Here is a 21,228-nt window from a genome sequence, read left to right as displayed (position 1 = left end):
TTGAAATAATAAGCTATTAATGGCTAAAATTTCATTTTACCAGAATGGTGGTAGTTACAATAAAGGTGGTGATCAAGATCAACAAGATTAGTATACATATAACCATAAATGGATCATTAATCCATCTACCCATCTAATACATATGTAGAAATCACCTCTCAGGTGCCAGGAACTGTTCAAGGTGCCGGGGACACAGATGAAAAATGGTCTTTGATCTTAGTTTTGAGATATGATGAGAAACTGTAAGAGATAAGGCATCACTAAACTGCACAGAAAGACCGCACATGGGTGTGACAACTGACAAAGTACAGCAGTCACAACCGTATGAGCATCCTACCCAGTAAACCAAGGGTTAAGCCTGGTTTTCCAAAGGTCTAGTGCAAGCCAACATCTAATAGCAAAGGAGGTTACAGAGGTTGAGAGAACACAAAACAATGAATACGTCCCCACTGTATGCATTCTTGGAGGCAGTATTTTCCTCACAGAGGCCTGATTTCCAGTGCAAGGAAAATTCTCATATGCAAAGACACTTCCTCCAGGTATTTGGAATTTTCAGTCAGTATGAATCATCTCAGCCAAGATGGGAATTACTGCTAATGCCACACTGTCACCGAATGCTACAAGTAGAAGGGACCAGCGGACCCACACAGGCAGCCCTTTCATTTTTCAAATAGGGAAACAGGTCTAGAGGGTGCAATTACTTGTGCCAAGAGGTCTGAGATCAAGGATTTCAAAATTACCTTTGGTCTACTTTCCTGCTTTTACAACTCATGCCAAGTTATTTGGCAGAGGGAAAAAGATATGTTTTTGAATTAGCATCTCTTGGTCCAGCTTGCCAGCCTCTGGGTACCTAACAGCCTCTATTACAGCTGGTGTTGCATGGCTTACAGGCATGTTCTTGGGCCGTCCCTATCTCATTTGAGCCTCACTGAAGTAGCATGAGGGAAGGTGCTTTATTTTTATTTATGGATGAGCACATTTAGGCTTTGGGCATTGAGCAACCTTGCCTGGAATCACATGTCCAGCAACTAGCAGAGCCAGGATTTAATCCAGAACTGTTTCTGAGCCTGGCAGGTTCTTCTCGTGCTTTGGTGCTGATCTCGGTATTCACACAACAGGACAAGGGCTGAAAACTGGTTTAGCTCCAGTACCCTCTCTCCAAAGCACGACACTAAGACTTGGAAGGCAGCCCTCTTGACATTCAGACCTGACTGCCCTGAAGACTTATGGGTCAATCAGGTCAACGTAACTGAATAAGGAGAGCTTAGCATATATTAATCCTTCCACAAAGCCAGTATTTTATACTTTACATGTCTTATCTGGGCTTTCTTACAATGGTCTTACTAAGCTGTAAACTCCTGGCTTTGTCGTCTGTAAAATGATATTTATTATTCATATGTACTATAATAATATTATTTAACATAATTATGTAATAGCCCCTTGTTGGGTTTTTAAGTTATTCCTAATCTTTTGCTATTACAAATAATACTATAATGAGTATCCTATACATAAATCATTTAATAATGTGTGAGGATACCTGTATGATAAATATGTAGAAATAGAATCATTATGTCAAAGAGTATATGCATTTTAAACTATGATGGATACTGCCAAATACCTCTACACAGAGGTTGTACCTTTTACACTCTCACCAGCCATGTGTGAAAGTGCCCATTCCCCAACTTATGTGTCCTTTACACCTTACATCATATTGGCACATGGTACCCACTCAATAAATACATATTAACTGTTTGTAAAGATCTCCTATGTTAATTCCAGAATCATTTCAAAATTAGCCCTTCCCACTATCTTTTAACAATAAAATTAAGGCTAAAGAAGAGAATAAACCTCACATACAGAAATGTCAATTGGCCAGAGGACAGCATTCTTTAACCACCAGTCCACGCCCAGCCTCGCTCTAGCCAAGCTAAGTTTGGTTGGTGACTTTGGAGCTGGTAGAACAGTGGCAAGGACAAGAAGCGTAGAGGCCATGGTGCACACAGATAAGAGAGAAGATGGACAAAGTCTCAATAGGTGAAACACTCAATCATAACAGGCAAAATCAGCAACTTCAGCCCTTCTAACAGATAAGGTAAACTTCAAAGAAAAAGCAAGTCCAGCCAGGATGACCCATTTACCAACTCATTAAAGAGCCATTCTTTCTAGGGAAGTGTTTCTCAGGAACAGATGTTTGTTGGCCATTAAATTACATTTAGAATGCATAACTGACTAAGGAGAGCTGACAGTGATCTTGGAGATCATAGTCCAAAGCCCAGGTTTATGAATGAAGATCCTGAGGCCCAAAGATGCTAAATGGGTAACCAGCCCTGGGCCTCATCTGACTGAGCAGAACCCAGGAAGGGTCATCTGGTCAACCCAATACAAATTAGATTTTATTTTATTTTTTTTTTTTTTTTTTTTTTTTTTTTTTTTTGAATGTTTATATCAGTTTTATTTATAATCATCAAAACTGTAAGAAACCAAGATCTTCTTCAATAAACAAATGTCTCAACAAGCGGTACATTCATGTAATGGAGTAATATCCAGCAATAAAAAAGAATGACCTATCAAATCTGCAGAAACATGGATACTTCTTTTTTTTTTTTTTTTTTTTTGGCCCTTTTTTTTATTTTTTTTTATTTTAATTAAATCTTTATTGTTCAGATTATTACATTTGTTCCTCTTTTTTTTCCCCCCATAACTCCCCTCCTCCCAGTTCCCGCCCCACCCTCCGCCCTCACTCCCCACCCACTGTCCTCATCCATAGGTGCACGATTTTTGTCCAGTCTCTTCCCGCATCTCCCACACCCCTTTTCCCCCCCAGGAATAGTCAGTCCATTCCCTTTCTATGTCCCTGATTCTATTATAATCAACAGTTCATTCTGTTCATCAGATTATTTATTCACTTGATTCTTAGATTCACTTGTTGATAGATGCATATTTGTTGTTCATAATTTGTATCTTTACCTTTTTCTTCCTCTTCCCCTTCTTAAAGGATACCTTTCAGCATTTCATATAATCCTGGTTTGGTGGTGATGAACTCCTTTAGCTTTTCCTTATCTGTGAAGCTCTTTATCTGACCTTCAATTCTGAATGATAGCTTTGCTGGATAAAGTAATCTTGGTTGTAGGTTCTTGGTATTCATCACTTTGAATATTTCTTGCCACTCCCTTCTGGCCTGCAAAGTTTCTGTTGAGAAATCAGCTGACAGTCGTATGGGTATTCCCTTGTAGGTAACTGAGTTTCTTTCTCTTGCTGTTTTTAAGATTCTCTCTTTATCTTTTGCTCTTGGCATTTTAATTATGATGTGTCTTGGTGTGGTCCTCTTTGGATTCCTTTTGTTTGGGGTTCTCCGCGCTTCTTGGACCTGTAAGTCCATTTCTTTCACCAGGTGGGGGAAGTTTTCTGTCATTATTTCTTCAAATAGGTTTTCAATATCTTGCTCTCTCTCATCTTCTGGCACCCCTATAATTCTGATGTTGGTACGCTTGAAGCTGTCCCAGAGGCTCCTTACACTATCCTCGCATTTTTGGATTCTTTTTTCATTTTGCTTTTCCGGTTGGGTGTTTTTTGCTTCCTCGCATTTCAAATCATTGACTTGTTTCTTGCGCTCCTCTGGTCTGCTGTCGGGAGTCTGTATAATATTCGTTATTTCAGTCCGTGTATGCTTAATTTCTAGTTGGTTCCCCAATATAAGATCGAGGGTCTTATTAGTTTTCTTGTAGATCTCATTAAGTTTATCGACGGCTTCTAAACAGTTCTTTAGAGACCTTAAAAGTGTGGTTCTGAACTCTATATCTTCCATTGACAATTTTGTCCTGTTTCTTTGTCTCCGCATTTTGTTATGCTTCCTTGGTGCACCCCCTAGTGGTCTTTGTTCACAGTCTTATAGTTAAATCTTGATTGTTGTAGCTAATTCCAGGGAGGGTTTGACCTCCAGGCCAAGTGGCTATGAGAATCAGCTGTGTCAGCAGTGAGAGAACTTCTGTCCTCTAGGGAGGTGCTAATCTGGCGTTTGCCTGAGGCTATCCGGCAAATGCCTGTGTGCAGGGCTTGGGCGGGGCGGGTCGCACAGGATCAACAGGGTGGGCCGGAGAGAGCAGTTATGGCGGCTCTCAGTCCTGTCCCCAGGGGCTCTGCCTCTCTGAGTCCCAGCACCCGCTGCAAAGCTCGGAGAGAAAGCTGCACTCGCTCTGACCGAAGCCAGACAGTCCCGCTTCTCCCGTTTGAGTCAGGGTCCCTAAAGACTCGCCTGTATCTGGAGCTCAGAGTCTGCGACTCCCTCCCGATTGAAAACGCCAACCGCGCCCTCCGCCGCCAGCCCGCTCCGCGCACTCCGCACCTCAGAATTTGACTTCAGCACTGCGCCTCCTCTGAGTGTCCGCATGCGTTTCTCTTTCCTCCTAGTTGTAGGACTTCCACTCAGGCAGCGTTCCTGTGGTTCTGGGTGATGTCCCTTCCGTTTTTTGGTTTCACTTTTGAAGTAGTTGTTCAAAGCAGCAAACTCCGGCGTTAACCTATGCCGCCATCTTGGTTCTCTCCTCGATACTTCTTCCCAAATTAGATTTTAAACTAGACTTTCCTATTACAATTTCTATTAATTAAAGATTCATGAACTATTAGGAATTACTCTGAAAACAGACCTTTACAAACTGTTATATAGGATTTGATCCTGCAGCCAAATTACTGGCCTATAAAACTCTGCTATTAGGAGAAACCGACCAATGTTTGACCCTCACTTTTCTGTAGAAAACTTTCCTTCCCACACCCCCAAGCTCAATACAATCTGGCGAAGAGCCTCGCAGCTCTAAGCCCCTTCAGACAGGTCTCTCTGGTACCAAGAGCAAAAATGGTTCAAAATTAATGTGGAGCCCTAAGAACTCCCAAATCATGAGGTCAAGGCCATGTACCCACTAAATGCACATTCCAAATGGACTCATCCAAAGGCTCACTAAGACCCGGGAACAGTTCTATGTCTCCCTAGAGAATGAAAGCCCTTGGAGACATCAGCCCTTACATCCGTAGTGCTTTAAGAGCACAAAGCACTTGTATGATGATGTGGCATTTGTAGCAGAAGCAGCCCTCTAAATCTGATGGACAAACCCATAAATCAAATCACCACTTAGTATGTCATAATGCCTGCCTCTGCTTCTCTACTCCTCAAAATATAAGTCAGATTCTGGTTTGCTCTAAGAGTGTTCACTGTAGTTGTTGGGTTTCCTTTAAAATCAGTTTTGCTACATGCCTAGGAAAACAATAGCATAAAACAGGCTTAACACTTTTACCAAATGTTCTCAATCTAACTGAATAGTAAACACATGAAGTCAAGCCCTTAGTCTTCTCAAGGACAAAAGCTGTGGGTTTATCTGCTTTGAAATCTGTGGCTTAAAAGGACTTAGGTTAAAATCTAAAAGACAGCCCTGACTGGTTTGGCTCAGTGGATAGGGCGTCGGCCTGAGGACTGAAGGGTCCCGGGTTCGATTCCGGTCAAGGGCACAACCTTCGTTGCGGGCACATCCCCAGTAGGGGGTGTGCAGGAGGCAGCTGATCGATGTTTCTCTCTCATCGATGTTTCTAACACTCTATCCCTCTCCCTTCCTCTCTATAAAAAATCAATGAAATATATTTTTTTAAAAAATCTGCAAGACAGTTGTATGGAGTGTTCTAAAGTAAATGCTCACACAAAGTGTGGGAATTATTTTTGCCTTATCAATATTCCCCATGAAAGTATCATTATTCTGCCCAACAAAAATACACGTCAAACACATGTTCACTGTTCACTGGTAGGCACAGCACAAAAAGTTCTTTTTACTTACCAACTATGATAACTTCTTTTCTTTAGTCTGGATTATGTGGAAACTTAAGTCCTTTGCAGCCCTGATGCCCACCAGGTTTCCAATGCCAAGTAAACCCAGGACACAAAGCAATAGGGTACAGAGAACATCAGGTCCCAGTCCTGTCTGAGATTAGGTCATGCCATTTTATTATTATTTTTTTTAATGTTTTTAAAATTGATTTTTAGAGAGAGAGGAATGGAGAGGGAGTGTGAGGGAGCATCCTCCCGGGCACCAAAAGGTTGCAGGTTCGATTCCCAGTCAGGGCATAAACCTAGGTTGCAGGCTGGATCCTCAGTTGAAGCCTTCACATTAATCTCTCTCACAATGATGTTTCTCTCTCTCTCTCTCTCTCTCTCTCTCTCTCTCTCTCTCTCTCTCTCTCTCTCTCTCCCTCCCTCCCTTCTTCCCTCCCTCCCCCTCTCCTCCTCTTCCTTTCTCTCTAAAGCAGTGGTTCTCAACCTTCTGGCCCTTTAAATACAGTTCCTCATGTTGTGACCCAACCATAAAATTATTTTCGTTTGCTACTTCATACCTATAATGTTGCTACTGTTATGAATCGTAATGTAAATATCTGATATGCAGGATGGTCTTAGGCGACCCCTGTGAAAGGGTCGTTCGACAGCCAAAGGGGTCGCGACCCACAGGTTGAGAACAGCTGCTCTAAAGTCAATAAACAGACCTGACCGGTTTGGCTCAGTGGATAGAGTGTCGGCCTACGGACTCAAGGGTCCCAGGTTCAATTCCGGTCAAGGGCATGTACCTTGGTTGCGGGCACATACCCAGTAGGGAGTGTGCAGGAGGCAGCTGATCAATGTATCTCTCTCATCGATGTTTCTAACTCTCTATCCCTCTCCCTTCCTCTCTGTAAAAAATCAATAAAGTATATATTTAAAAAATTAAAGTCAATAAACATATCCTTGGGTGAGGATTTTAAAAAAAAAGGTTGCTAGTAACAATGTCTTTGGGGGGAATTCTGCTGAACCCAACTCTTCTGTTTTATAATCTACTTCCTGAGAATACAGTGGGAACATTAACCCTTCCAAACTACACTAGGTAGTATTTATACTATTTTAGCAATTATTTGTAAAAAGCTACCTCAATGACCTGAAAGTACTCATGTTAACCAAAATTACTAAGAGGGCTCCAAATGACTAAATGAGTCATCTTAACATTCTTCAGCAAAGTTATGGTCCAGGTGCCACACAATCACCATGATTCTTTATAGCCAAGGTTATCTAATGACTGAGTAGAAATTAAGGGGCATTGGGTGATGGGAAATGTTATCTGTCCCAACTAAGATATGAATAATCCTGAGTCTGGAAATGATATTTCAACTGCTTTCAGATGTTTGCATTTGAAAATGCACAGTACCCACTTGTTGCCAATTTCCTGGCATCTATTTGGAGCTCTTAAAAAGGAAATTATAATTAATGTATGTATCATATTACATTCACTTCAAATAAGTACAGGAATCTTATTTTTCCCTTAATGTAAATCTTTTCAATTAATTCAATAAATAAATATGTAAGAACAGTGGTTACTTAGAGAGCCTTCACATTAAAATTTGTGAATGAAAGATTGCAGTGCCAATATTTTAAGTCCAGACTAAAGACAGATATGGCACAATCTAAGTAATAATAATGGCTACCACTTATTGTGCACTTTCTATGTGCTCAACACTATTCCGGGCACTTTTATTCATTATCTGTTTTGCTCATAACAATCTGTGAAGTGGGTAGTATTATCATCACCCTTTTGGAGTAAGGGAACCGGAGCATGGAGAGGTGAAGTAATTTTGTGTGAAGACCCCCATCTAATAAATGGTGACAATGAGATCCAATCCAGGTTTATATTACAGAAGCACTTCAACTAGCACAGGCTCTTGCTTCAGAATGACCTCGGCCTCTTTAAGGGAGTAAAGAATACTAGCTTAGGAAGACCTGCGGGGTGCCAGTTGGGGCTGGATTTGGCCTAGCCACCTAACCTCACTGTGCTGTTCCTATAAGGGAAAACGCAGACAGAATACACATCCTTCACAGAATTCTTTTTCATATGAAAAAACAGTATGCAGATACTCCATAGAAGTACAGGACAACTCAGGGGTGAAGTATTAATACTATTAATAAATTCAACTCCTATTGCAGATGTCAAATGAACATGAGAAGCATCTAATTTTCAGGCTTCTGTGTCTGACCACATACAAAAAATAGACAGTGAGGTCCTAACTTGCTTATGTATCTATCAGACATCTGCATGGCAACAACAGAGGGTGGTGAGTGTAAAAAGTTTTCAGCATGTCATCTCCCCGAGGGTCTTAGAGGGTTCTTTTCCTTTTTTTTTTTCTTTCTTTTTTTTAAGGTCAGTTATTTAGGTAGTTATTACTAAAGAAATACTTCAGTCTTTAAAGACTAAAAGAGGGCGTGGGCTTTGGAAGAAGGCAAGGCCACAAGGGTCAGCTCAGTCCATGTTGGGATTTAGCTTTCCACTAACGTACTTCTACTCTCCAAACTCACTCTGTTCGTACAGCTTGCTTGTGGACACTATTCCGTTCCTAGGCCCAGAGCCCCAGGATAAGAAATCTGCCACATGTGAAGGAGTGTATCTGGGAAGGAGTTCAGTGAGGTGGCTGAGCTCCCCATAAGTACAGGGGACCCAGCAGACAAGCCGAGGGTCCCACGGGGAAGCTGGCCAATGTGTGGCCCTCTGCTGTCCTAGGGCACACATTAAGGCCTCGCTAAGGATCGGTTTTCTGTTTGAAGACCTTTCAGTTGCCACAACAATCAGCCCCTCACACGTGACCAGGGACATGTATATGGAAGACCACAGGAGAGTGAGAAGTTTATAGCAAGGAGCAAGAAGCGGCATGGAAGTTTATGCTGTTACATGGCTAGAATTCAAGGAGGTAATCTAAGATGACCTCCACACATTCAAATATCCCTGACAAAAAGGAAATGGGACAATAATCACAACCACCGCTTGCTGAATGTGTACCGTGTGCTCCATCTTGTGCTCAGTTCTTTTCTTCATTTAGGAATGCTGTGATGCAGACATCAGCTGCATCTTAAAGAAGATAAAAAAGGCTCATCCCACTGTAAAGTCTAGCAGCTTAACCTCTCACGGCCTGAGTTCTTTGCCTATAAGACAGGGACAATGCTCCTTACCTCACGGGGCAGAACAAGGAGTGCATATGACAAAACCAGCTTGTTCAAGCATTCAGCACCTTGCCCCGCCTAGGGCAGGGCCTGAGAGGCGGCAGCTGCCATCACCAACACTATCAGATGCCCAGCTCTGCTAGCTCGGGACTCACAAGCAAAGCCCGTGGGAGGGAAAAGCGAGGATACTGTTGTTTTCTTTTCCTTGGAGGAATACTGCAATCGTTGGGACTGGCAGCCATGGATGAGACTGTCAGAGGTGACAGAAGACAGTAAATCAATCTTAGAAAAGGACAGAAACAGAGAAACTCCCCCTGTGCCTCCCTGAAGAAAAAATCCATCCTCACAGCAAAATGGCATCTTCTGGCTTGTCGTCCTCTCCTGACATCAGTGGAATTAGTACACTGGCGGGTGGGGTTCTGTTAAAACACCGCACTAACAGGGCATGCAAATTTAAGCACAAATGGTTGTGTCCTGGGGCCAAAAGTAGGAGCATTGACTCCCCTACAAACTTTAAAAAAATTGGTTTTAAACAGTTAACAAAGGTACAGTTTAGAGTTGGAATTAGAGATCCCAATACGTGTGCTGATGCCAAGCCTGCTCAACTGCACTCACACACAGAAGAGCCCCCTCACCATCTCTCTGCCTTCAACCTCAATTCACAACTCCTTGTCCACATCCACTTCATGTGTCTTGCCCTTTCCAAAACCTCCCATGATTTCCAGCTGCCTTGTATACTTGCAGTGCCATACACAGGCACGTGAAGGCCCTCTACAGACCCCAAAATAACCTTTCCAGCCCTAGTGACCGATTATGCAGCCACAGCCCATCCAGCTGGTACCTGCAGCTTGAGCCAAATGAAACCCAGGGCTTATAAAAGAGTCCAGTTAAAATGCTACCTCTCCTCTGTACAGTCATGAAGCTGTCATGTATCACAGAGGAGCTTATATGAACACAAAGTTCCTAGAGTGCAGTAACAGACTCATGCTCATGTTTATTGAGCAATTACTATCAATTAAGTACTAGGCACAGTGCCAGACATTAGTTACAAAAATGAATAAATGACAGTCCCTATCCTAGAAAAAGTCATACCTTAAGCAGGAGGCTAAAGATGTAAAGTAATTTACAGTCATGATGATATGAAGCATGCCCTATAACCCAGGTGTGAACAGAGCAAAGGGATTGATTAATGAGGAGGGGCAATTTGAAAAGCAAATGTCCTTCAAGGAGGACAACATATTTGCTGCATTATCTTGGAAGAGCAAAATAACCGCATGCCTTGAAAGTTCCCCAGGGTGTGTAAATACCTAATAAATATTTGCGGAATGAGTAAGTGTACATTTACACCGAGAACTCAGTATTTTCATTGTATACTAAAGATATCTGGGATTAAAGAGTTCTAATTATCAAAGTAACAAATGTATCATGTTTAATATAATTTATGACCCAACTATTAGTCATAGGAAATTATTTAACTTCATTTACAGTATCGATACTTCAAATTATTCTTTGGGTGCTCTACTAGACACAAAGTATTATATCTTAAGAACTATAAATGCACACTCCAAGTAAACAATGAAATTGATTTTTTGAGAGAACATGACAGTATCTTCAAATACCCATTAAAGAATTTTGTAATTTGGATAATATAACAATTAATCAATACAAATGTTGATTAAGTGTATTGTATTAGAGAACACTAGTTATTTCCCTCAGAAAAAAGACAAGAAATGGACAATCTCACTTTGCCCCCATAATCAAGACTTTTGTGCTGAACCATCAAATTATTACATTGCAACCTCTTCAGCTATTCTACAGCTTTCCTTACTTTCTTACCTCAGTTCTCTGACATCTTCAAAAAGCATCTAGTAGAAAAGGCAGTAAAGACCCAGAAAGAGATTTTTAACTTCATCTTGAATATTAAAAATGCTGTTTATCTTTCTCAGACCAATTCTTCCCAGCCACAGGCCCAAGAAATGGTAAATCATGGTAACAACTACCATCAAATAACATTGCTCTCTGTTAAGGGAACTGGACTACATACTCTGAGTAAGTGAAATGTACCTGGTCCCTCTGGTTTCCAGGGCCATCATCAGTTTCTATGATCTCTCTCTCTCTCTCATTACCCCCTTTCAGTTTAGAATACAAGGTGTGTGTGGGCTGCCATCTGAGGAGATGGTGGGCCTCTCTATAAAGATCCAAGAAGATTTCCTGAGAACAAGCAGTTACATTCTAGAAGTGAATGCATCACAATGATTCCATTGGGTTGCTGCCACCGCTTTGGAATGTTTGAAATTGTATGGGTCCACTTTCTGGTTGTCGTAAAATGTCCTGCAATGTGGGACTGTCCTCCACTCCAGAGAGAATCCATACAGCCCATGTGCCAGCAGCACCCTCTTTGATAAACATGGGGTGAGCCCCTTGAGGCTGGGACAGTGTCTTAGTTAATTTTTGTAAAGAAGTCCCTTATTCTTTAGCATTCAGGAATAATCCAAAAAAGCTGCATTCCTCCTGGGTTCATTAAAAGGAATCCTGTAAACTAATCTTTTTCTTCTCAGTCCCTCTCCTTTTCATTGCAGAACCCATTTTTTCAAGTGAAATGTAACCTGGAATCTCCCACTTCGGAGTCACCATCCTCACAGTCACAAGCCTGGTGAAGAAGTTTCCAGCAGAGGATGAGTCTCTGTTTCTGGGGAGAGAAAAGAATCTGAACCAGAGGACCGTTTTCATTCTTGGCCTGGTCTCAGCTTGGGAACCAGTGGAAGGGAGCACATGGTCAGGGGTGAGGGGAGGACCCAACCAGCACAACGTAAAGCTGCCCTGTCCTTTGGAGTTGATTTTAATTATGTTTCACTAAGAACTGCCAAGAATAAAAACAACGTCTTGTATTATTTTCCTATTACAAGTAAAAAATGATCGTTTTAATTTTGGGTGGTTTTCATTACCAGAATTTTAATGATTAAAAAAAATTATTTTTTGCTAGGTCAAAAAAATTGATGGTTCCTCAACACGCTTTACACACAACAGCAAGACTACAGGACTGTAAAACAAACCAGCAAGAAGTGCAGGTCAGCCCTCACGCGCCTGAAGAAGGAGCGTAGTTCCATATGGCATGCCTCTGCTCCCATTCTGGTCACAGAAGGCACAAAGCACGATGATCATGTTCCCCTCTACTCTATTCCCTTAGACTGGGAATAGCTTGGGTTCTGCATCCATGTCTGATATAATTTTGTGCTGAAGCAGAGCAGACAAAAGATTGTCAAGTCTGGAGTGAAGCAAAATTCCATACTTATCAGTAGGCCAGCTACATACCCAGTCAATACTGTCAATACTGCCTCTCACACAGACTTTGGAGGGTGAGGGCCAAAATCGTACTAACCCACCCCGAATGTCGGCTACATTCCAGCAAAAAAAAAAAAAAAAAAAAGCATTTAATGGGGAAAATGATTCATTAAAATACTAGTATAGCCCTGATCAGTGTGGCTCAGTTGGTTGGAGCGTCCTCCTGTACACCAAAAGGTGACTGGATCGATTCCTGGTCAGGGCACATACCCAGGTTATGGGTTTGATCCCCTGGTCAGGGCGCATACAGAAGGCAATCAAAAGATGTTTCTCTCTCATTATCGATGTTTCTCTCCCTCCCTTCCTCTCTCTATAAAATAATAAATAAAATAAACCTTTAAAAAAGAGAAATGCAAATATGTATCACACAGAACCTGTTAACACTGAAATTCTTCTGTTCTGAGGTAAACAACTATCATGCACATCTTCAGCACAAAACTCATTAAGAAAAAGTGAAGGAATAGAGTACTGTTTTTTTAAATATTAAAGCAATAGGAGGGGATGAATTAACATGACTAGTTAGAAAAGCAGGCAGCTTTCCATCCAGGGGAGATTAAATGTGCCCCTCCAATGGGAGGATGGTTGGGACAAGACTGGAATTGGGCTGCACAACCTCTGCTTGGCAACACTGGAGAGAGGCCGGGCTGGCTGGCACAGGGTGCAGCTCCCTTCTGGGCGTGTTCACATGTTGTCAGCAAGGTGGGGCTAAGCCAGCTTCAAAAAGCCCGGAACCACACCCTCAAGTCTCTCAAGTGGGACTGCTGTGCTGAACATCTCCATGTCTCTCTCTCCCCCTTCCCACTCCCTCCCTCTCTTTCTCTCTCAAAAACAACTCAGAAGTTAGCCCCAGTTTCCAAATATGTAAACCAGGAAGCCATTCAGGTGAGTACAGATGGTAGCCATTGTGGTCAGAATATAAAGTGGACTTCACCAAGTAGATACCGAGAATCAAAAAATTGAGTTGCTAAAAGATGCTTTGTAGATTTAAGGTTTTTTATTTTTTTTATTGGGAAACAATAATAAGGCTCATCAATACAGCTGTGTGGCTCAGTTGGTTGGGCACTGTCCTATGCACCAAAAGGTTACTGTTCCAATTCCCGGTCAGGGCACATGCCCAGGTAATAAGTTCGTTCCCTGGTAGGGGGTGTGCAGGAGGCAGTGGATTGATGTTGTGCTCTCACATCGATGTTTCTCTTTCTGTGTCCCTCACTCTTCCTCTCTAAATATCAATAAAAATATTAGAAGAAATACAGAGCTTCCTAGGTAAGGCTAAGTTCATCTGGGCCTCTAGGCTCTACAACACCTATCCCAAACACCTGTCCTCACTGCCTTTTCTATGCTATTCCCAAATAATCTAGACTGCAAGTTATCACAGGCCACATTCCTGACAAAACATGAAAAACTTCTACTGACCCACTTGGGGAAAACCTTTCAATAAAAAAATTACATCCAAATCTCCATAAAGGATTAAAGAGCTCAAGTTATATTTACTGAATTTCAAACATTCACCAGGCACAGTTCTCAGATTTAGGTGTTGCTCTTAAGGCTGTGAAAATCAGTGAACAAATAAAAAAACACTTCCTTTCATGATTTCAGTAAGACATCCTAACCAGCTTTTCTAAGTCACTATATAAACATCAGTGGCTACCAAGCATTGGCTGTGCAGGGTTCTCAAATCTGACTGCACATTGAAATCCCTTCAGAAGCTTGAAAAACTTCTGTTGTCTGGGTCCTATCCCCAGAGACTTTGATTTAATGAGGGATATGGCCTGAGAAGCAGTATTTTAAAATACTAATGGTGATTCTAATAGACAGCAAACCATTGCTATAGGAAACTCTCCTATCCTATCTAATAATAGAGAAACATGGTAATTAACCATAACTTCGCTACCCTTTCCATTGGCTAATCAGCAAGATATGCAAATTAACTGCCAACCAAGATAGCGGCCGGCAGCCAGGCAGCTGAAGCGAACATGAGGCTTGCTTGCTCCAGTGATGGAGGAAGCCAAGGTTCCCCGCCTGCTGCAAACCAGCTCTGAGCTCCGGATGCAACTATATTGCAATTATAGAACCTAAACAAACCCCAGATACCTGCTTTCAGCCAGCGCGGCCTCAGAGCTTAGAGCGGCCAGTGATGGCAACAGAGTTTCAATTATAGAATCTAAACAAACCCAGGTACCTGCTTTCAGCCGGCAATGGCCTCAGAGCTGGAGCCAGCTCTCAGCTCCAGTGACAGCTATAGAAGGTAAATAAATCCCAGAATAAAAAAAAAAAAAAAGAAAAAGGGAGAGGCTGGGAGCTTCAGTCGCCCACCAGCCTGAAAACAGCCCTCAGCCCCTCACCCAGACTGGCCAGACACCCCAGTGGGGACCCCCACCCTGAAGGGGGTATGACCAGCTGCAAACAGCCATCATCCCCTCATCCAGGCTGGCCAGGCACCCCAGTGGGGACCCCCACCCTGAAGGGGGTGTGACCAGCTGCAAATAGCCATCAGCCCCTCATCCAGGCTGGCCAGGCACCCAAGTGGGACCCCCACCCTGATCCGGGACACCCTTCAGGGCAAGCCAGCTGACCCCCACCCATGCACCAGGCCTGTATCCTATATAGTAAATGGGTAATATGCAAACTGACCCTAACAGCAGAAGGACTGGGAATGACTGGTCACTATGACACACACTGACCACCAGGGGGCAGACACTCAACGCAGAAGCTGCCCTCTGGTGGTCAGGGCGCTCTCACATGGGAGGAGCTCTGTTCAGCCACAAGCCAGCCTGATGGCTACCAGTACAGCGGTGGTGGCGGGAGCCTCTCCTGCCTCCTCAGCAGCGCTAAGGATGTCCAACTGCAGTTTGGGCCTGCTCCCCGCTGGCAAGTGGACATCACCCGAGGGCTGCCGGGCTGCCAGAGGGATGTCTGATTGCCATCTTAGGCCCAATCCCCCGGGGAGCGGGCCTAAGCCAGCAGGTGGTCATCCCCTGAGGGGTCCCAGACTGCGAGAGGGCACAGGCCCGGCTGAGGGACCCCTCCCCCACCGCCCCCCTGGGTGCACAAATTTTTGTGCACCAGACCTCTAGTAAATATATAAAGTGAAAACCTCCCAAATATCAACTAATGAGAAGATAAATAAAATTTTGTGTATCGATACAATGGAATAGTATTCAACAACGAAAAGGACTGGACATGCTACAACATGGTCAAACCTTGTACACATTATGTTAAGTAGAAGAAGCCAGTCATACAAAACCACATATGGTATGATTCCATTTACATGAAATATCCAGAATGGACAACTTCATAGAGACAGAAAATAGATGAGTGCTTATAAGGGACTAAGAAAGTTAGAATTGTGGAATGACTGCAGTGGATATGAGGTTCTTTAAAAGGGAGAGGAAGAAAGAGAAACATCAATGATGAGAGAGAATCATCGATCAGCCGCCTCCTGCATGCCCAACACTGGGGACTGAGCTCATAACCCGGGCATATGCCCTGACCAGGAATCAAACCGTGACCTCCTGGTTCATAGGTCCATGGTCAACCACTGAGCCACAAGGTCTGGTAGAGGGTGTGCAGGAGGCAGTGGATTGATGTTGAAAATGTTCTAAAATTGAGTGTAGTGATGGCTGTACTAGTACAACTCTGAATATACTAAATCATTGAACTGTCCACTACAAACAGGTGGACTGTATGGCATTTGAATTATATCTCATAAAGCTGTTAAAAAGGAGTGAGAAACATAAATTCTATGCTCAGCTCTCAAGGAACTTAAAATTTAGTTGTAGAGAGAAAAAAAAGATACAGATAAGACAAGCATCGAGAGATTTTTAGAGACAATTAAAGAGAATTGTCTAATGCAGAAAGTAAAAACTCTTAGATTCAGGAGGCTTGAAAGCCAAAATATTCTGGTATTTTTCTTCTCTAATTTGAAAAAAAAAAGAGAGTTTGGATCTCCCTCAGTATGCCCCTGATACCACAGACCCCAAAGTCTCTATTTCCAAGCTTGTGAGAGAGGAATAACTACTTAGAATTGCCAAAAAAATTTATATATATATATATATATATATATATATATATATATATATATTTAAAAATATGTTTTCATTGATTTCAGAGAGGAAGGGAGAGGGAACGAGAGATAGAGACATCAATGATGAGATAGAATAATTGCACATCCCCTAATGGGGACCGATCCTGCAACCCTGGCATGCGGCCTGACCGGGAATTGAACTGTGACCCCCTGGTTCATGGGTCGACGCTTAACCACCATTTGAGCCACACTGGCCGGGATATATATATTCCTTCAGATTACAGGTTATTGATGGATTATAATGAGTCTCAAGTCAATTATCAACCGGGCCTCTGAAAGACAGATTTGGTGCTCTAAATTGTTCCAATGTCCTGGATTTGTCTTTGCTACTACCAGAGTTTGGGTTAAATAAACTTACACACAAAAATACTTTCATATATGAGGCTTTGTGACAAATGAGTATTGTAGAACATGTGCTATAAAAATGGGATGGAGCCTGCAACCTGGGTATGTGCCCTGACCCAGAATCAAACCATCAGCTTTATAGTACATGAGAGAATGTCCAACAAACTGAGCCACACTGGCTTAGCATAAATATGTATCCTTACTAGCAAACTTACTTTGGACCACTACTTGAAAAGAAAGAGTCAACAGGAGAATGTTCTAACTAACAAGGCAAACAACGGTGAACAAAGACTCCAGTAGCTAAGAGATTTCATTAAGAAAAAGGAAACTGTCCATGAAAAATATGAGGCAAAATCTAAGACGCCAATGAAATCCCAGACATTTTTAAAACTATTATTATATTACATTAATAATCTCTGTAGTTCCTGCCTCTCCTTTCCCCAGTTTTTCTTAAAGTGTGAGCTTTTCCTCCTGTTCAAAACTTAACTAGTCCTGGTCCAGTTTGGAAGTGGCGATTAAATGCTATGTGAGTCAGACTACTTAGATGTGAATCCCACCTGTACTGCTTAATAGTTGGGTCACTTTAAAGCAGAACTCTTGGTCTCTCTATGCCTCTTTTCTCACCTGGGAACTAGAGGTAATAGAATCTCCCATGGGATTATTGTGAAATTACACATATGAAGCAATTATCGCACTGCCCTCACATGCAAGTGACCGATAACACATCTATTATCATCTTACTGCCAAATTCTTCCTGCATCCAAGTTTAAGACACTGAACCGTTAACCCCAGATGAAGGAAAAATTAAAAAGGAAATATTATTTATGCAAAACCCTTTAAATAAATTCATTCAGCCAAGAGAGAAGAAATTCCCAATGGGGGGGTGGGGGAGTAGGGGGGGAAGGTAGTTCTTATAAGTTTAAAGATGGTTCCTTTTCTCATGCAGTTCTGTAAGTATAATTAAAATACTTACAGAATAAAAAAAATATTATGAAAACTAATGTTTTTGGCTTCTAACTCTTCCTAGTAATCCTAAAGACAGATAGGGTTTTTGTTTTCCCCAACATTGTTTATAAAAACCCAAGTTAAAAAGGAGAGATTCCAAAATGGCCCAAGTCTTTCTTCATGCATAAAGACTGATGTGAGTTGTGTACTCATGCCTACATGCTGCTTCCACAGTCTCTCAAGACATTTTTCACATCGAAAAAGACAAGTTGTTCTCTGGTTAACGTTCATTCAGGAGAAGAGAGGCCTGTCCTATTTTTCTTTTAAAAATAATCTTATCCGGCTAGTCCAAGATTAGTTTCATCCCTCACACATTTTCTCTCTCCAAAAAACCCTTGAAAAGAGTAAGGGATGGTTCCTTCCACATATGGGAGATAAAGAATCTAAGATTCTCCTCACCGACTTATTCAACACCTCCTCTGCACAGAGGGTGAAAAACATACCCTAATACCACATCAGACCTGGAGTTTCTTTGACAAAAGGTCAGAATCCATTTAGACTCTTTGTTCAAATCTTTCCCAACTACAATGATTTAATATGAATCAGTTATAGATATGAAATTCATTCTAAATTTTACTCCATTATCTTTTTTCATAGTCTTCAAATATGCAAATTGATGTCTGATTACAAAGGTGGAAAAGGAGTTATCAAACATAACTAGAAAATTCACATTTAAATGAGAATGTATATAACCTTTATGTACTATATAGAATGTTAAATTACTCAGAAAAGAGAAAAAAAGTAAAAATGGAGAGTTCTAGGCCACAACTCCTGAATTTAGGAAAAGGAAAGTCCATTAGCATCATATATCCTTTTGTCTTGTAGATTACTGTATACATGGCCATACAGATTACTCCTGAATAGGAGGTAAATCTGAAAGCATACTTCTTCAGACCAATGATTTTCCCAATCATTACTGGGGGAAAGTTCAAGACAGTTTTAAAGAAAGAAAAAAAAGCACAATACATTGTCAAGCTAAAACCTCACTTTGGTTCTTCAGATCAGTCACATTAGGTATTTACTGTACTTACTAAGTTACACATTTCCTTGAACCAAATCACAAAAACAAAACAACACACCAATTACAAAAGAAAGAAAAGGAAATATAATCATCTACTCCTTTAAAAGTCCCTACAAAGTATGAACAGAAACTTATTTCCACGTTTTTAACAATTTACAGAACTTCATAGCAAAGCATTATGAAACACAGGTGTCCCATCCTCGGTTCTGATAACAGCAGCGGCATGCTCAGAAATTGAGGCAAATTCCCAAACAGAAAAGGAAAACCAAAGAAAGCACCCAAGGGAGAAATAAGACACGAAAGCTTAAAAGCAACAGAAATTCTAATCTACACTCGCAACTCTTACCCTTGACAGCACAAAACAGAGTATCCTGCCTTACACATTTTGGAATTGCAATTCCGAAACGCTCAATCCAAAGACAAAGCCGCCCTGGGGAAAAAAATAACAATTGCGCAACAGATCAACAGCTCCAACTTGTCCCTTGGCTCCGGCGAGGCAAGGTTTGCACGCTATGGAGCAGGAAAGGGCCAACCGAGGGCCGCCCTGACAGCCAACCGGCCGCCGTCACGGAGGCCAAGGCCACGCACGCGGGGCGCGCCCCCGGGAGGCACCGTGGGCGGATGGAGAAGCGAGGGGCGCGGCCGACCCCCACCGCGGAGTCCCTGCCCCTCCCGCTCTTCCCGCGTGGGGACCGGACCAGGGGTCTTCCAGTGGAGCCTTCCCCACGGCGCGAGGGCCGGTTCAGCAGCCGCACGTCGGGGCAGAGTAGCGCACTGGGCACTTGGGGACCTCCCTGCCCCGCACCGGGGGGCTGGGTGCTCTGGCCAAGCTGCTAGGAGACCGACCCCATGGAGGGACAAAGGAGCTCTCGGGCGGCCGGTGATGAGCGAAATGCGTCCGTTCTCTCTAATGGCTCCAGGCTAATAGCTCCTGCTACATGGTTTTGACAGTTCACTAGAGGATTCTGCTTGAGGGACCCCTTTATCAGTGGAAGAGGTGGGGAAATACATTAAAAAAAACTCCAGAACCAGACTCGGATTAATTAGCAGGGTCCACCGGGAGCACAGGGGTTTGGAAAGGTGCTCCTCCTGGGGCACCTTTGGGTGCCTACCTGTATACCCACCCCACGCCCACCCTTTGCCTCGCTCCTCCTCCCTCCTCTTGACAGTTAAAGATGCCTGGATGGATCTGAGAATTAGTTCGCCCAGTGCTCAAGCTAGGCCTTCTCCAGCAATAAACCCTCCTTCACTCCAAACTCGGCTGGACTGAACAGTGGCCTTCCTTTAGAAACCTCGGGCGCGCGAACCCTGTCTCTGTAACAGGCCCGGCGGGCGGGGAAACTCCGCTGCGGCTGGGGCCATCGCGGGGCCGCGCGGGCCGGCCGGAGGGGACCTCAGCTCCCCCAAGAGCGGCCCCGTGACTAGGCACATTTTTGCCGGCTCCCAGGCGGGGGAGCCGCACGGCCCCGGAAGTGCCGGGCCGGGCCGGGCCGCGCCGGCTCAGACCGCCAGCGTCCGCCCTCCTGCCCTGCAGCCTGTGGGCCCGCTCAAACTTGGGGGTCCAGCTGGGGCTCCGCGGCCAGAGACACCCCACTCGCTCCACACACGCGACCACAGCCCCCACCCTCACCCAGTCGCCCTTTGGGGCGGCGTGCACCTGGCCGGCGGATCACCCGGGCGCGCCCCCAGCCCCCTCGGGTGCCCGCTCCCCCGCCCCCCGCGGCACTAGGGCAGCGGCTCCAGGGGCGGCCGCGGCAGTGCCGCCTCCGGCCACAGACGGGAGAGAAGGCGGAGGCTGCCGTTCCTTCGGGACCGCGGCTCCCTCGCGCCCCCGCCCCCATTCTGGTGCCACCGCGGGGCCGCGGGCGGGGCAGCACCTGCTGGGACGGCAGTCCCGGCGGCGGCAGCTCCAAGTCCATCATGCTGAGCTGGGGACCGTGCTCGGAGGCTCCCCGACGGCGGTCCGGTGCGGGCTGCCCCGGCGCGGCGCGGACCAGGCGGCACTGACGGCGGCGGCTCCTGCGGGCTCCGGGGACTCGCTTCTCCGCGGCCCGGCCCTGATCGCCGGCCGGGCTCCAGCCCCGCCACGCCTCCCGCCCCCGAGGGCGGGGCAAGAGCCCGGGCCTTTCCTTCCCCGACTGGCCGCACAGGCAGAGCTTCCGAAAATCCCCCACCCACCCCCGCCCCGGCCCCGGCTGACGCAAGAAGCTCGCGGGCCGGGGGCGGGAAGGGGCCGGGGCCGGGTGGGCGGCGGCGGCGCCGGGAGGAGGGCTGCACGGGCTCCCGGGGTCCTGCGCTCCGGGCGCCCTTCCCGCAAGTGAAGCCAGCGCTCTCCGCCCGAGATTAAGGGTTGTTTGCCGAAGGTCTCTCGGGGTCAGACGCTTCGGAGCAGTTTAAACAGTTGGAACAAGCGCGGCGGGGGCCCGGCTCCGGCGCGGGTAT

General features: G+C 44.4%; 2 protein-coding genes across 7 annotated transcripts in view; one reads left to right on the top strand and one right to left on the bottom strand.

Moving 5' to 3' along the window:
• Positions 1 to 12,416, top strand: part of HNRNPA3 (heterogeneous nuclear ribonucleoprotein A3) — a 42,478-nt gene extending 30,062 nt beyond the window's left edge. Inside the window, exons 11-12 of one of the 4 annotated variants that reach the window (XR_004969193.1) lie at positions 10,936 to 11,038; positions 11,973 to 12,416. The gene's annotated coding sequence lies outside the window, so the exon portion shown is untranslated. Of the gene's footprint in view, positions 1 to 10,935; positions 11,878 to 11,972 lie in introns of those variants that run through there. The other 3 variants (XR_004969191.1, XR_004969192.1, XM_036318918.1) reach the window with 3 other exon arrangements.
• NFE2L2 (nuclear factor, erythroid 2 like 2) overlaps positions 1 to 20,869 on the bottom strand; it is a 36,089-nt gene extending 15,220 nt beyond the window's left edge. Inside the window, exon 1 of one of the 3 annotated variants that reach the window (XM_036318912.1) lies at positions 20,664 to 20,869. In XM_036318912.1, the coding sequence (XP_036174805.1) occupies positions 20,664 to 20,708 (45 nt within the window). In that variant the 5' untranslated portion in view covers positions 20,709 to 20,869. Of the gene's footprint in view, positions 1 to 5,816; positions 6,121 to 19,132; positions 19,269 to 20,663 lie in introns of those variants that run through there. The other 2 variants (XM_036318914.1, XM_036318913.1) reach the window with 2 other exon arrangements.
• Positions 20,870 to 21,228: the final 359 nt, after the last annotated feature.

This window comes from Myotis myotis, unplaced genomic scaffold (assembly GCF_014108235.1).
Source record: "Myotis myotis isolate mMyoMyo1 unplaced genomic scaffold, mMyoMyo1.p scaffold_m19_p_8, whole genome shotgun sequence".
NCBI classification, from domain to species: Eukaryota; Metazoa; Chordata; class Mammalia; order Chiroptera; family Vespertilionidae; genus Myotis; species Myotis myotis.
This window is presented reverse-complemented; position numbering and strand designations above follow the sequence as displayed.